Genomic DNA, 16,340 nt, shown 5'->3' on the forward strand with positions numbered 1-16,340 from the left:
GCAAGTCCCATGTCCCCTTGAATCTGTGAATGTCTATATTTCCCTCAGTCTGGAGAGGGGAGGGATGGTATCAGGTCCCCCTTTAGTCCTAGAGGCAAGGTGTTCTTATTATCTCCTCTTGTGCTCACTAAGTGAAAAAAATAAAATGAAACCAACAAAACCAATTTTTAAAGCCCAACATAATAATCTTGACCTTAATATGCTAAAGGAGTATTTATTTCTACCTCTGTGGCTGAGAAAATAGCTTATTAGACATAGAAGGACACAGCATCCAATATCTGTTCTCTGGACTTCTTGGCTGGAGGTGGAGCTGGGGCTAGTCTTGCCACATGAAGGATAAATACTCTCAGATTAGGTCCCAAAGCAGAACCAACCGTTTTATGTTCAAACTTGACCAGGGTGAAACCTTTCAAAATACAGCTCTGTTGGTGTTTAGGTACAGTCTGGCCTGAAGGCAAAAGGTAGAAAACATGACCACTTAAAAGTTCCCTGTGACTGGATTCCAGGACAACCTGAGGTGTGAAACAGTCAATCAGAGGACGTGTCAGTTCAATTAGACAGGGTTTTATCCACTTAATACGCAAGTTTGGCACCTCCTCACCGAAGGAAGGAACTGCGTATTTGCAGGCTGAGCACAGCCATCCTGCTAGTTCAGGACGGTCTCTGCATCACTGGGGTTTCCTGAACCCCCTTTCTTTCCCTTCGCTGAAGGCATGAAGCCCGCATGGTTTTGTGCTGGTGGCAGAGGTATCTGGCAAGTGGGTTAAAGCTCACGCTGGAGCCTTGAGACTGGGGCCTCCCTGGAACCCCACAGTTCACTAGCTTGTGTTGGAGCACTGCCCTCACCGCCGCCCACCTCCCCCCCGCCCCCCACAGTGTTGAAATGTTCTCTCTGTGCATGTCTCAGGAATGCCATGATCCCCAGTAGCTCTGTGACTCTGATCAAGTCACTCTATTTCCTGAGCCTCAGTTTCCTCACCTGAAAAGCAGGATGAGGGGCCCTTCGCCATGGCACTGATGAGAAGGGCCGGGCACAGCCCCAATACCTATCTGGGTTTAACAGCTCCAATTTTTTGGATCAAATAATGTCTTCCTTCTGAGGCTGCAGCAGTCAGGGGGTTAAAGGATTCCTGCAGCCAAAGGGGTTTCTGGAGATGGACAGAGGGAGACACTTCCTCCTTTCTTCTTTGATACTCTTTTCGTCGAAATGGTTAATTCCTGTGAACTGTGGAAAATTCAGAAGTAGGTGAAGAAGCTGATGATAAGCCTCAGCCATAATCCCATCACCCAGGGGCATGAGCTTTCTCTTTATCTGAACAGACCAGGCAGGGTGTGGTCCCATCTCTCATTCAACTGTCTCCATTTACTCTGCAAAGTAACAGCAGCAAAGCCTTGGCCAGCTCCTCCCTCACTTCTGGAAGCTTCATTCAGGAATCGGTGAGTTTGGGCTCTGACTTCAAGTCTCAGGCTTGAAGCAAATGCCCTGCTGTCCTTGTCTGGAGCTGACTCATGGGGCTGGGAGCCTGGGGCTTTAGAGGCACCCCCACCCAGGGGGCGGCCATGCCCGTGGCAGACGTTGAAGCAGATGGGAAAGGACCACTTGTCGTGTCTTTCCGCTGTGGGCTCTGGGTGCGGGTGATACCGACTGTCTGCTCCTGTCTGGACGCCTCCCACTTGAAGTGGAAGGAGACAGGCACCAGCCTCCCTGTGTGCGCACAGGGCTTAAACAGATATGAACAGAAAGTCAGACAGCTTGAGTCTTCTCTTCTAGACCTTCTGTTCCTTTTATAGCTACAAGGAACGACCCACATAAATGTGATTTCATACTCCAGTGGTTACATTTACCTGGTCTTCAGTGGGACAGAGACAAAAATGACCTGTGACAGGGAGCGGCTTTCAGGACTGTGATCCCTGGCTGCTCTCCGAGGAGGGCGAATCCCAGCAGAGTCTTTGCTAAGTAGGCTCCAAGAGTGTGAGGGTGCAAACTGAAGATGCCCAGAGGGAGCTCCAGGGCTCCCCTGAGAGGGGAACTGAGGGGGTCCTGGGGTGGGGGTGGGGCAGGGGTGGAGCTACTGAAGGAAAGAGGTGGGGGGAGACAAGGGGCTGGGGCTGAGCTGAGGGTGTCTATTCCCTTCTCCGCTGTCTCCCCACAATCCGTGTTATATGGTGGAGCTGGCTTTGTTAGAGCTGCAATCAACTGCTGGAATTCTGTCTCAAAATAGGCAAGAACGGCTGTCAGAGAGGTCCAGCCATTTGGATTACATAACGAGAATATGTTATTTTAGAGGAGATGATTTAGGCGCTAGGGTGCCTGCCACGCATGCCCCATTATCACTCAGCACCATACTCTGAAATGGGCTGCTCAGGGGTAGGTCTCCCCACACTGTTCCGAGCTCCCCTGGGCCCTTACTCACCTCTGGGACCCCAGGGCGTGGGCAGTGTTGCATTGCTGAGCCCTTTTAACTCCTAATTCACTGCTAGTGGAGTTTCAGTTCAACTAATATTTATTAAGCATCTACCTGACACCAGCCCTACAGCAACACAAAGAACAGAGACATGTCAAAGACACAGGCCCTGCCTACTAGGAGCTCGTGGTAATAGACTGTTGCTGTCAGACTGTAAGTGGAATGAAAGAGGAGCATAATGGTGATGGGAGTATAAGGGACAGGGGTGTGGAGGGAAGGCTTCCAGGAGGAGCGGACAACCTGAGCTGAAAGAAAAGGGCGAAGAAGACCAGCAAGGACAAAGGTGGGGACCGGCTGAGTGCCTTCCGGGTCCTGGGAAGAAGCGCAAAGCCTGAGTGATAGGCTGGGAGGGAGGGGGCAGGCACTGGGAGGCCCAGGGGCTTTGCGAACGAACTAAGAGGGACCTCATTCTGCAGGGTGCAGTCCTCAAAGAAGGGAGTAGCCAGAGACAGACAGGCACGATCCTCGGTCTCCTGGTGGGAAATGGGTGGGTTTCAATATCCAACATGAAGAATGCATTTGGGTTGAAAAAGCAAATTCTGAATTAAATTTTTTTGTTTGATAAATATAAAAAGGAGAGCTGTCATTTTTGTAATACAACCTAAATTTGACTAAATTTTGGCTGCTGCTGCTAAGTCGCTTCAGTTGTGTCTGACTCTGTGCGACCCCATAGACGGCAGCCTAACAGGCTCCCCTGTCCCTGGGATTCTCCAGGCAAGAACACTGGAGTGGGTTGCCATTTCCTTCTCCAGAGGAGCAGAAATTAGAAAAAAAAAGAGGTGCAAGAATGCTAACCTGATGGTGGGGAGCCGTGGATGGACTTGGGGTGGGGAGGGGGATGCAGGGCAGTGGATCAGATTTGCACTTTTAGAACAGCGACTCTTGCTACTGATTGGATGGGGTATATAAGAAAGGAAAGACTAGGCCGAGATCATAAATGCAATCCTTTGCAGCCAAAGAAGGAGAAGCTCTATCCAGTCAGCAAAAACAACCAGGAGCCAACTGTGACTCAGATCATGAACTCCTTATTGCCAAGTTCAGACATAAATTGAAAAAAATAGGGAAAACCACTAGACCATTCAGGTATGACCTAAATCAAATCCCTTACGATTATACAGTGGAAGTGAGAGATAGATTCAAGTGATTAGATCTGATAGGCAGAGTGCCTGAAGAACTATGGTCGGAGGTTTGTGAATGGAGTAGCCATCATGGTCAACAAAAGAGTCCAAAATGCAGTACTTGGATGCAATCTCAAAAAAACAGAATGATCTCTGTTCATCTCCAAGGCAAACCATTCAGTATCGCAGTAATCCAAGCCTATGCCCCAACTAGTAACGCTGAAGAAGCTGAAGATGAGTGGTTCTATGAAGACCTACAAGACCTTTTAGAACTAACACACCAAAAAGTTGTCCTTTTCATTATAGGGGACTGGAATGCAAAAGGAGGAAATCAAAAAACACCTGGAGTAACAGGCAAATTTGTCCTTGGAATATGGAATGAAGCAGGGCAAAGACTAATAGAGTTTTGCCAAGAAAATGCACTGGTCATAGCAAACACCCTCTTCCAACAACACAAGAGAAGACTCTACACATGGACACCACCAGACGGTCAACACCGAAATCAGATTGATTATATTCTTTGCAGCCAAAGATGGAAAAGCTCTATACAGTCAGCAAAAACAAGACCAGGAGCTGACTGTGGCTCAGATCATGAACTCCTTATTGCCAAATTCAGACTTAACTTGAAGAAAGTATGGAAAACCACTAGACCATGCAGGTATGACCTAAATCAAATCCCTTATGATTATACAGTGGAAGTGAGAAATAGATTTAAGGGACTAGATCTGACAGATAGAGTGCCTGATGAACTATGGACGGAGGTTCGTGACATTGTACAGGAGACAGGGATCAAGACCATCTCCATGGAAAAGAAATGCAAAAAAGCAAAATGGCTATCTGAGGAGGCCTTACAAATAGCTGCGAAAAGAAGAGAAGTGAAAAGCAAAGGCGTAAAGGAAAGATATAAGCATCTGAATGCAGAGTTCCAAAGAATAGCAAGAAGAGATAAGAAAGCCTTCCTCAGCGATCAATGCAAAGAAATAGAGGAAAACAACAGAATGGGAAAGACTAGAGATCTCTTCAAGAAAATTAGAGATACCAAGGGAACATTTCATGCAAAGATGGGCTCAATAAAGGACAGAAATGGATGGACCTAACAGAAGCAGAAGATATTAAGAAGAGGTGACAGGAATACACAGAAGAACTGTACAGAAAAGATCTTCACGACCCATATAATCACGATGGTGTGATCACTCATCTAGAGCCAGACATCCTGGAATGTGAAGTCAAGTGGGCCTTAGAAAGCATCACTATGAACAAAGCTAGTGGAGGTGATGGAATTCCAGTTGAGCTATTTCAAATCCTGAAAGATGATGCTGTGAAAGTGCTGCACTCAATATGCCAGCAAATTTGGAAAACTCAGCAGTGGCCACAGGACTGGAAAAGGTCAGTTTTCATTCCAATCCTAAAGAAAGCCAATGCCAAAGAATGTTCAAACTTCCACACAATTGCACTCATCTCACATGCTAGCAAAGTAATGCTCAAAATCCTCCAATCCAGGCTTCAACAGTATGTGAACTGAGAACTTCCAGATGTTCAAGCTGGATTTAGAAACAGTAGAGGAACCAGAGATCCAATTGCCAACATCTGTTGGATCATCGAAAAAGCAAAAGAGTTCCAGAAAAACATCTACTTCTGCATTATTGACTATGCCAAAGCCTTTGACTGTGTGGATCACAACAAACTGTGGAAAATTCTGAAAGAGATGGGAATAGCAGACCACCTTATCTGCCTCCTGAGAAATCTGTATGCAGCTCAAGAAGGAACAGTTAGAAGTGGACATGGAACAACAGACTGGTTCCAAATCAGGAAAGGAGTATGAAAAGGCTGCATATTGTCACCCTGCTTATTTAACTTATATGCAGAGTACATCATGAGAAATGCCAGTCTGGATGAAGCACAAGCTGGAATCAAGATTGCCAGGAGAAATATCAATAGCCTCAGATATGCAGATGACACCACCCTTATGGCAGAAAGTGAAGAAGAACTAAAGAGCCTCTTGATGAAAGTGAAAGAGGAGAGTGAAAAAGTTGGCTTAAAACTCAACATTCAGAAAATTAAGATCAGGTCCCATCACTTCACAGCAAATAGATGGGGAAACAAGGGAAACAGTAAGAGACTTTATTTTAGGGGGCTCCAAAATCACTGCAGATGGTGACTGCGGCCATGAAATTAAAAGACACTTGCTCCTTGGAAGAAAACCTATGACCAACCTAGACAGCATATTAAAAAGCAGAGATATTATTTTGCCAACAAAGGTCCATTTGGTTAAAGCTATGGTTTTGCCAGTAGTCATGTATAGCTGTGAGAGTTGGACTATAAAAAAAGCTGAGCGCTTAAGAATTGATGCTTTTGAACTGTGGTGTTGGAGAAGACTCTTGAGAGTCCCTGGGACTGCAAGGAGATCCAACCAGTCCATCCTAAAGGCAATCAGTCCTGAATATTCACTGGAAGGACTGATGCTGAAGCTGAAACTCCAATACTTTGGCCATCTGATGCAAAGAACTGACTCATTTAAAAAACCTTGAAGCTGGGAAAGATTGAATGGCGGGAGGAGAAGGGGACGACAGGATGAGATGGTTGGATGGCATCACTGACTCAATGGACATGAGTTTGAGTAAGTTCCAGGAGTGATGGACAGGGAAGCCTAGCGTGCTGCAGTCCACGGGGTCACAAAGAATCAGACATGACTGAGGGACTGAACTGAAGTGAATTGCTGAAAGCAACGGGGATGACACTGGCTTGATTCAAGGTGTGGTGCTCTGGGTGGGAACATATTTAGGACATAAAACCAGAGAGTATGGTGACAACAGGGACACAGAGCATGAAGAGGGAGAAGTCAAGCCTGCCTTCTGGGGCTCTTGGTGGGTGGCCAGCTGGGTGGGGGGCAGGGATGGGATGCTGGCTGGAGGAGAGAGGCTCTGGTGATGGTCCATTTAGACAGGTCATTTTCAAGGTGGCTGTGGGACGTCTGGGGTGGGGAGGACAGAGGCCACAGTCTAGCGAGCAACCAGCTAGGGCTGAAATCCAGTGTCCTAACTTGTTCTGCCTCCCAGCTGGCTTGGCTATACCCTGAGAGTAGGGAGCAGGTGACCCTGGGGTGGGCGTGGGGGGTTGAGTGGGGGCGGCCTCCCAGGAGGTGTCAGGCCTTCTCACTACATGGGGCACTCCTTGCTTAGCTCTTCCCACGGGGCCTGGGTGAGCTTGGCCTTTGAAGCACGTGCTGGGGAAGGCAAAGGCTGACTGGAATGGATCGTGACCCTCTCTCTGAGCTGTGACAGCAGGCACAGCTCAGAGCGTTCTGTCTCCGAGACCAGGGTTCCCTGAGGCCCAGCTCTGCCCCCCAGAGTTGGACTCTCCTGAGTGGCCCTGGCATCAGACCTCTTCCTCTTTCTTTTCCCTCATTGAGACTTGCTGATCGGGTGCCTGTCCTGGCCCTGCCCAGCCTGACTCTGCAATCAGAGATCTGACAGGTTTGGTAACACAGGAGAATTTAAAATAACGCATTTGCCTATAATATCTCTCAGGGCTATTTTCATTGTAATCAAGGGTTAATACTATACCTTAAGGAATGGAGCTCTAATAGTGGAATATCAACACTCATGGAGATAGGATGGGTACTAGTCAGTGTTCAGTGTATACTTATCTGTGGGACAGATGTCTCTCTTCTTACATGAATGGAGCAGGTCCCTTTGGGGGACATTAATTCTCTCTATGGACACAAGTAATAGCTCAGACTGAAAACCCAAGCCTTAGCAGGGATGGGCAACCTCATCTCTGTGCCAGGGGCTGCTGGTGAAGAGGAGGAAGCTAGCATTTGACGTAAGACAAGCTGGCTGCTGGATTGGTCTGTAAGGCAGGTCAGTGGCCGCCACAGGAAGCAGCACATCAGAGGCACATCAGCAAACCCCAGTAGGCAGGGTTCCCATAGTGTTAGGCAATGCATGGAAGTGGCGTTAAGTTCTGGCAGTGACCCTGTTTTCTAGCTAAAAATAAGACCCATGGTTAGGAGACCTGCAGCTGGCAGCTGGACATACAGAGCATAGAGAAGAGCCTTTGGAAACAAATGTCAAGACCCTAACTAGAGGGGTGAGCATCAGGACTGGACCCATCAGGGGGCTTCTCAGCACTGGAATGCTGAGCCTGGGGTTCCCAGACAGACTGAGAGGGCAGTGGTGCCTCAGGGGTCACTCAGCATCCCAGATTCCCTTGGGCACATCGACCTCCCAAGATGAATTCCCCTTGCCCGCTCTTTGGTGAAAGTAGTCTTTCCAAATGCACCTTTCCTGGCTGATGAGACAGGACCGGCAGGACAGCACAGGTCCTCAGACCCACAGGTGGAAGTGGATCTGGGGGTGGGGATGACGCCAGCTCTGGGTGAGGTAACCATCTCTGGGTCCAAACAACAGACACCCAAGTTAAAAAAAAAAAAAACATAACTATCACTTAAAAAAAAAAGTATATTGATGATTAAACCTTTGATGACCTTGATCTTCAGGACTTTTGGATTAGTAACTAGGATTTTTGGGTCAGTCACTTGTCATTGTTTATAAGACATTAACTACTTTACATTCCTCCTTCAGTAGTACTTTATGACCTGTTACTTAGATATTAGCTGGGGCCTTTCTTCCCCTTGAACTCTAGGTGACGTTGGCTTACATCCACCAATTCATAGTCTGTGCAACTTCAAAACCCTCCCACTTCCCCAGGGTGTGATATTCTTCAGACCTCTTCTGCCTCTTCGGGCTGCATCCAAAAATCAGTCACACCAGCACGTGTGGGTTTAGGAGCTGTTAGTGAAGTATTTGGGGGAGTGGGTTGTCAGGAAGGGGTCAGTTCCTTCCAGCCCAGCTGTGTGTGCACTTTGGGCTTGCTTGGAGTTCCACCTTCAACTCCCTCCACCATGCAGAGCAGCCACTCTCCCCTGTGGCCCCTTGGCAGTAGTAGGTACTCGTGTCTGACTCTTTGCGGCCCCATGGGCTGTAGCCTCCCAGGCTCCTCTATCCATGGGAATTCCCAGGCAAGAATACTGAAGGGGGTTGCCATTTACTTCTCCAGGGGATCCTCCCGACCCAGGGATGGAATCTGCATCTCTGGCATTTTTTACACTGGCAGGCAGATTCTTTACCAGCTAAGCCACTGGGAAAGCCTGGGGTCCTTTGGCCAACATTCAGCAAAGGGATTTTTCCAACAACTCTCTTTGAAAGGAATTTTGATCCCAATTGTAAAGATAATGAAGCTTTCTTTACCTTTGTATAGACAGAATTTGCTTTTAAAATAAAAATTCATCTTCAGTTCATTTTCAAGAATTCCCCAACAGTTCTTAAAATAAACCAGCACCTAATGGTACTGCAAAAACAGGGCAAAGAGTTGTGGTGGTACAGAAAACACCCTGAAATCTGTCGTGTTTGTGTTTTCCAGTTTCTACCCGGATGTTTGAGATCCTATAGATGTGGTCTTCGAGCCGGGCAGTGGAGCGGAGTGTGCAGGCTGAGTGCTGAGAAGAGGCAGCCTGGGGCAAGGCTGCTGCGGCCTCCTGGTAATCAGTCGGTGGTGATGGGGAGGGGGAGGGGGTGAGACACAGTTTTCGGTTGGGTTCATCTCACCAGGATGAGCTTCCAGACACTCGGGGTCATTGCCATGAACTCCCCTGATCCCACTGACTCAAGAGCAACCATGTGCAACTAGAGATTATCATACTGAGTGAAGAAGTCAGAAAAAGGCAAATACCATATGATATCACTTATACGTGGAATCTAAAATATGGCACATATGAACCTATCTACAAAACAGAAACAGACTCACAGGCATAGAGATCAGACTTGTGGTTGCCAAGGAAGTGAGGGTTGGGGGAGAAGGATGGACTGGGAATTTGGGGTTGGTAGATGCAAGCTATTATATATAGACTCAGTAAACGACAAGGTCCTACTCTATAGCACAGAGAACTATATCCAATCTCCTGGGATAAACCATAATGGAAAAGAATATTGAGAAAATCATGCAAATATGTCTAAAACTGAGTCACTTTGCTGTACAGTGCAGATTGGCACAACAATCATCGACGATTCTTCAACAACAAAAAAAGAGCCATCATGGCATCAGAAGGACCTCGGAGGTCACTGGTCCCACCCCAACAGGGCAGAGGCCTCTCTACAACATCCTGTGGTTACCCTGGCTCCAAGGAGAGAGCTCACCACCTAACAAGGCAGCCTGTCCCGTCTTCTCCATACTGAGTAGCTCTTGCTGGTGGAAATTTCACCCTAGCACCCTTAGCTAGAATCTGCCTGCCTGCAATAACCACTTGGTTTCCTGGTTCTGGCCCCCTGAGGTTCTCAGGAATCAGCTTAATCCCTCTTCCACATGGCAGTCCAGCAGATATTTGGAGAGGAGGAATGCAGAATCTGGGGTCAGAGACAGGCCTGGTTGAAATCCCGACTCCACTGTGTGATCTTTAGCAAGTTAATTAACCTCTCTGATTCAGTCTTTTTATCTGTAAAGTAGGGACAATGTCTGTCTCACAGAGCTGTCCTGGAAATGAAAATAAATCACAAATCAAAGTTGCTTGTTTCATCACCGGTTCTCTGACACCAATTGGATGTCCTACAATTCAACTCAATTCTGACACTACCCTGAGTTAAAAGGGCACATAAGAAAAAGCAAGGTCATGGACAAGACTCCACCCATTTCAGAGGCAAGCTGCAGGTGTGGTCCTCTGACCACCTGCACTTCTGGCCGACTTGACTATAAATTTGAGGGTTCTCACAACCTCCCTCTCGGTTTCTATGATTCCCTAGAATAGTTCACCGAAGTCCTTGCAACTGCAACTGCAGTTTTATTATAGAGGATCTAACTCAGGAAGAGCTAAAAGAAAGAGCACAGAGTCTGGGGGATTAGGGCATGGTGAAGAGCTTCCACACCTGCTCCTTGTGGGATCTGTCACCACCCAGCCCAGAAATGTGCTCACCAGCCAGGAAGTTCCCCCAGACCTCGCTATCTAGTGTTCTTTAATGGGGTTGTGCATTATTGCTATGCAAAAATTGATTTAGTCATTTGCCACTTCATTGAAAGCAATCTCCAGTGCCTCTCCTCTCCTCCCTCTGTGGTTGGGATGGGGCTGAGTTCCAATCCCTTAATTATATGCACGGTCTTTCTCAGTGGCCAGTCCCTCCCTTGAAATATCTAAGTGCCCACCATGTCAACTCATTTGCATAAAAGCTCAGGCTTGGTGAAAGGGGCTCATTATGACCAACAAAACACTCCTAATGCCTTTTGGAGATTTTAGAGATCGCATGTGCCAGGAACTGGAGCCAGAGGCCCCACACACTCTTTACGATGCCACTCCTGGCCCTGTAAGCGCCAGCCTTCTGTGATCTTCAGCACCCTGCTTACATCCTTTTATTGTGCTCTCCAGGTTGACACGTTCCCACTATCTGGTCAGAGTAAAAAGCATTCTCATCAGTCTTTCTGGTTCTTCTTTTTGCTAATGTAGCTGAGATTGAATTAGTTTGGGGACTAAAACATATAATTACAGTTATTTGGCATGCACCTGTTTACAATTGAATCATAAGCCTCTCATTACTCACGTTCCTCATGCTATGATGATTCTAGCCCCTAAATGACACATAATAAGCGCTAATAGCACTTGGTCTGCACCAGGCACTGTTTGAACTACTTCACATACATTAACTCACTCAGTCCTCACGACAACCTAAGGAGGAGTTAAATAGTTGCAATCTCTGTTTAACAGATGGGGAACTGAGGCACAGAGAGGTTAGGTAACTTGCCCAAGATATCACAGCTAAAAACGGGCATAGCTGAGATTTGAACTCGTGGTCTGGTTCCAGAGTCCTGCTTTTAACCACTAAGTTCTGCTGCCCACAGCTTTGATCACCTCCCAGCATTTTGGGAAGGGAAGGAAGGAGCACAGAAGGATGCCTCCGGCTCCTGCTGTCATGGTGAGGGACTCAGGGTTCCATTTCCTCCCCTGCCCACTGGAGCAGCCCTATGGGACTGGGCTCTGACAAGTGAAGGCCGGCCTAGGGGCTCCTGTCCATCGGGCCCCGAATGTCTTCATTCCTCATGCTTTGCGGGAAAGAGCTACTTCAGAGACTTCACAGATCGATTCCTGGAAAATCCAAATACTCTAAAAGGAAGGGAGAGGACCGGCCTTTTCCTGCCTGGATGAAAAGGATTTAGGCCAGGAAGGTTCAGTACCTGGTGGTACCAGTCCCAGAGAAGCTGACAGTTCAGCTGTGACTTGGTGTTACAAAGAACACAAGGATCTCCATGCCCACATCCAGTGTATCCATTGAGGGATTGTCTGTTGCTATTTTAAAAATAACATCAAAGATTTGGGGCTGTGAAGGTGCCAAAGAGAATGAAAATGGATAGGTGTGTGTATGTGGGGCAATGCCTCTGGAAGAACTTTGGTCTGCGGCAGTGTCTGCCCAGGAGAATCTGGGTGGTGACCCAAGTCTGCCTGGCTCTGATGCATTCCCATGATGTTTGACCTTGTGCTCTCTTCTTATTCCCCAAGTTCCAGAGATGAGGCTTGCTGGGAGCACGAAGCGGGTGAAGTATTCTTAATTCAACCCACGTGCATGGGATTGACTTGAAACCACAAGGCAGTCATCAGTAGGTCATGCGTGTTCTTTGCACATGTTTCTCTTTTGGCATTTGGCTTGAGGAAGAGGCACTGGGGAGATGTGGGTAGAAGGTCTTGCTCCAGGAAACCTAGATCCTCCATCCTTCTGCCTTTTTCTACATGAGTCTGTTTCTCTCCATAAAGTGTCAGAGCTGGATGGGGACCCAAGGTCCATTCTGTTCGTTCCCCCAATTTAAGGATGGACAGAATGAGATCCAAAGAGGGAAAGTACTTACCTGAGTCCATGAACAAGGGAATGTCAGAACTGGGGCAGCACTGTAGGCTGCTGCTGCTGCTGCTGCTGCTGCTAAGTCGCTTCAGTCATGTCCGACTCTGTGCGACCCCATAGATGGCAGCCCACTAGGCTGCTCTGTCCCTGGGATTCTCCAGGCAAGAACACTGGAGTGGGTTGCCATTTCCTTCTCCAATGCGTGAAAGTGAAGTCGCTCAGTCGTGCCCGACTCTTAGCGACCCCATGGACTGCAGCCTACCAGGCTCCTCCATCCATGGGATTTTTCAGGCAAGAGTACTAGAGTGGGTTGCCATTGCCTTCTCCCTGCAGGCTTCTAGTCTGGAGCTAATTCAGCCCGAAACATCCCCGACAGACTCCATCACTCTTTACTGAGATGAAGAATCTGGCTTTAAATGTCACTAAGTACAACCTCAAACATTCTCGCAACCTGCCAAATATGTTTCAAAATGTCTGTTTAGAGAATGTTTGTTTTGGGCTGCCACTCCCAGGCCACTCGTTCCTCCCGTCTCCATCTCATCGACATGGCTGGTAAGGATGGTGCTGACTGATGGAGATCTGTTGAGGGCTTTCACAAGGAGCTAATTAGTGACAGAATTAAGACCAGGGGTCATGGCTTTGTAGACTTGCAAAAGTGGGTTGTGGTGGCATTTGGACCACTCTTGCTGCCCAGGTCAAGAGTATGGTGGTAGCTGGTAGTTAGAGTGGCAGGAAGGGGCCTGGACAGCCATGGGAAGTGGTGCATAACACTAGCGTTAGATGCTTTGTCCCACGTTGGCATGCTTGCTAGAAATGGTAAGCTCCTGGAATGAATTTTTTTTTTTAAGTCTCTCAGTTGTGTCTGACTCTGCAACCCAAGGACCATACAGTCCATGGAATTCTCCAGGCCGGAATACTGGAGTGGATCTTCCTAACCCAGGGATCGAACTCAGGTCTCCCACATTGCAGGTGAATTCTTTGCAAGCTGAGCCACCAGGGAAGCCCTCTCATACGCCATAACCACAAACATTTATCTGTGGTATTTCAACCATGGCTGCCCATTAGAATCACCCAGAGAACTTAAAAAAAAATCCTGATATCCAGGTCATACCCAAGATTAATAATGTTAAAATCTCTGATATCAGTATTCTTCAAAGTTCTCCAGGTGATTCCAATGTGAACCCAAGCTTGAGAACCCCAAGGGTTTGGAGCTTCAGCTGACCCTTGAAGGACCTTGTCCATGTGTCTTCCCTTGGACTTGCTATTTGCCTTCCCCAAAGAACAAGAATGCAAATAACGATAATATCAATCAATCACCCGAGTGTTCTGGGCTGATGGGATGGGCTCCCACTTAACTTCTCTTGCCTAGTGTGCCCCTGTCTACCCTACTTGGAAGAACTGTAAGGTAGAAGGTAAAGTGCTGACAGAAGATGGAGGAAGAAGTCGCAGATGTCTCATAGACAACAAGAATATGCTATCTGGTTGTCAACAAGGCCTGTTCCTTAACGAGCTGCTGACTGGAATGAAGGCTAAGGTGTGGGCTAACAGGATGAGCCTAGAGGGCAGAGCAGATCAGGTCTGGAGAGGCCAGGAGCTGCTTTGAGAGAACAATGGCAGCTCCACCTCCTTCTGGAAGGGAGCCCCCAGAGGCAAAGTGAGGCAGATTAAGGATGAAAGCCAGCTACCTTGAGCTCAGGTAAAGCTCTTCTGTTGGTATCTTCCTATTTGCCTTCAAAAACTAGTTACTGTTCAGTCAAGGCACTTGCCTTCTTTTGCTAAGAAGGGGTTCAGCCACCTGGGAGAAGGCTGAAGCTCTGTAATATTGAAGGAGCATGATAACCCAGACTTGAGGGCCTAGCAGGGCTGACACAGAGGCAGACTGGTGGCCACAGTCCCACAGCTGGGAAGCCAAGGCTGAGTAGCAGCCTGCTTCTTCAGCAGGACTCCAGTATGGCCATAAGGACATTCATTCACTCATCATTCAGGCATTTTTAAAAGCCTGCTTGAGTGGAAAAAATAAGTGACTTGTCCCCAGTCCAACCTTCCAAGGACGGCCCTAGTTCTCACCCCAGGTCTAGATACCCAGGCCTCTGGGCAGCCCGGCATATGGGGCCCTTCAATCAGTGTTCATTGTTTCACTGTTTCTCAATATGCATTTACTGAGGTTTAGAGAAACTCATTTTCCACTAATAAAAACTGCACACCTCTTTTCAATTCATGATAAGAAATGATTCTCCAGTGAGACAAGTTTTGCAGAAACAGATTAACCAATAATTCTTTTCCTGAGGCGGGAGCAAAGTCAAAGTTGTGGGGGAAAAAAAAAAGCACCGCTCAGCCTGTTAGAAGTTCCCCGTTCTCTTTTCAGTTTCGTGGATTTCCCACAGCATGTTTTTCAGGAGGCTTCTTAGAGGGTTTACATTTTAGATCAAGTGAATAGCTTAACACTGTGTGGATAAACATCACAAAATGCCCCCAAAGCTTTGCAGGTTGGGCTCGCACTGGGCGACCAGTCTACTTGAACCCGAGTGCGGGCGCCGGAGCCCCGCGGGTCAGGCAGGGAAGGGCTGGGGAGCCGGAGCCAGTGACAAACAGACCCACCTAGTCGGACGATGCATCAGCGCCCCCTACAGGCCGGCAGCCGCGGCGCCCTGCCTGCCAACCCGCCTCCCGGCTCACACTCTCCTGGGAATAGCCTCATCCCACTCCCCACCCCCAATCCAAGCCCTCCGGCCTAGGAACGGTGCACCCCGACTGGGAGCACCCTCCTTTCTTCTCGGCAGGGGTCCAGGAGTGGACTACAAACCTACCAGGACGATGAGTGAAGAGACCGTCCCCGAGGCCGCCTCCCCGCCGCCCGCGCAGGGTCAGCAGTACTTCGAACGCTTCTCTGAGGACGACCCCGAGTACCTGCGCCTTCGCAGCCGCGCGGCCGACCTGCGGCAGGACTTCAACCTGATGGAGCAGAAGAAGCGCGTCACCATGATCCTGCAGAGCCCGGTGAGTGGGGGTCTGACCCCCGCGGGCGGGGGAGGAGGAAGGAGGCCAGAGGAGGGCGGGGAAGTGGTGCGGAGGACGCTGACGAACCCGGTGAACCCGAAAGAGAAATTGCTTCTCTTCCGCCTGCTCAGAGACGGAGCAGTTTTCAGCTCTGAGCAAGATGCTCTGGCTGCGTGGGTATTTGAGTATCTCCCTAGTCGCTGGCGGATGGCAAAACCTGGCTTATGTGCAGCTAATGGCTTGTGTTTGACTCCCTGGTTGGGGAAGGTGGATCTGAGAAGCAAGAGCCCTACTTCAGCTCCTCGTGCCCCTTCTGAGCCTCACTTTCCAGTCTTCCTCTCCCTCTTCACCAAAAACTCTGAACAATTCGGGTAAACCAGGGGCCAGCGAGAGGTGCCACGTGGGAGGTCTGGGGCTCCTTTTTCTGCACACCTCCGAGAACTCTGTCCTGGCAAATAAGGCTTTGACATACCAAGGCAGGAGTGAAGTGGGCCTGAAAGCCCCAGGAGGCGGGGAATAGAGAGCAGAGGGCCAAGTCCGGGTCACCCAGCCCTGGCCAGAGTCTTGAGGTCAGTTGGCACCTGCCTGGCATGGACACAGTGCCCCTTCTCAGGTGGTGTGTTGGGAAGGATGGAGGGTGGGTCTACTGGACCAGTGAAGCAGGATCATGATGCAGGCCCTCCCAGCGGGGGAGGAACAGTGGGAACAGAGGCATTAGGTCTCTCAGGGAGTAGAGCTGGGCGGTCCTCAGGAAACCGTACACGATCCTAAGTGTTGGTGAGCCCAGGGAGGAGTGGCATCTCCAGGTACTGGCCAGGATGGGCTCTGCCCCAGTCCCTGCCAACGTATTGGAGAGCCAGGGCATGCAGTGGGCTGTGTGTGACCCA

The 16,340-nt window shown here is 48.8% G+C and overlaps 1 protein-coding gene across 2 annotated transcripts in view; it reads left to right on the plus strand.

Moving 5' to 3' along the window:
* ADD2 (adducin 2) overlaps positions 1-16,340 on the plus strand; it is a 124,136-nt gene that overhangs the window by 52,991 nt on the left and 54,805 nt on the right. Inside the window, exons 2-3 of one of the 2 annotated variants that reach the window (XM_040223984.1) lie at positions 9,005-9,122; positions 15,237-15,453. In XM_040223984.1, the coding sequence (XP_040079918.1) occupies positions 15,271-15,453 (183 nt within the window). In that variant the 5' untranslated portion in view covers positions 9,005-9,122; positions 15,237-15,270. Of the gene's footprint in view, positions 1-9,004; positions 9,123-15,197; positions 15,454-16,340 lie in introns of those variants that run through there. The other variant, XM_040223985.1, reaches the window with a different exon arrangement.

Source organism: Oryx dammah, unplaced genomic scaffold (genome assembly GCF_014754425.2).
Source record: "Oryx dammah isolate SB20612 unplaced genomic scaffold, SCBI_Odam_1.1 HiC_scaffold_25, whole genome shotgun sequence".
In the NCBI taxonomy this organism is placed as follows: Eukaryota; Metazoa; Chordata; class Mammalia; order Artiodactyla; family Bovidae; genus Oryx; species Oryx dammah.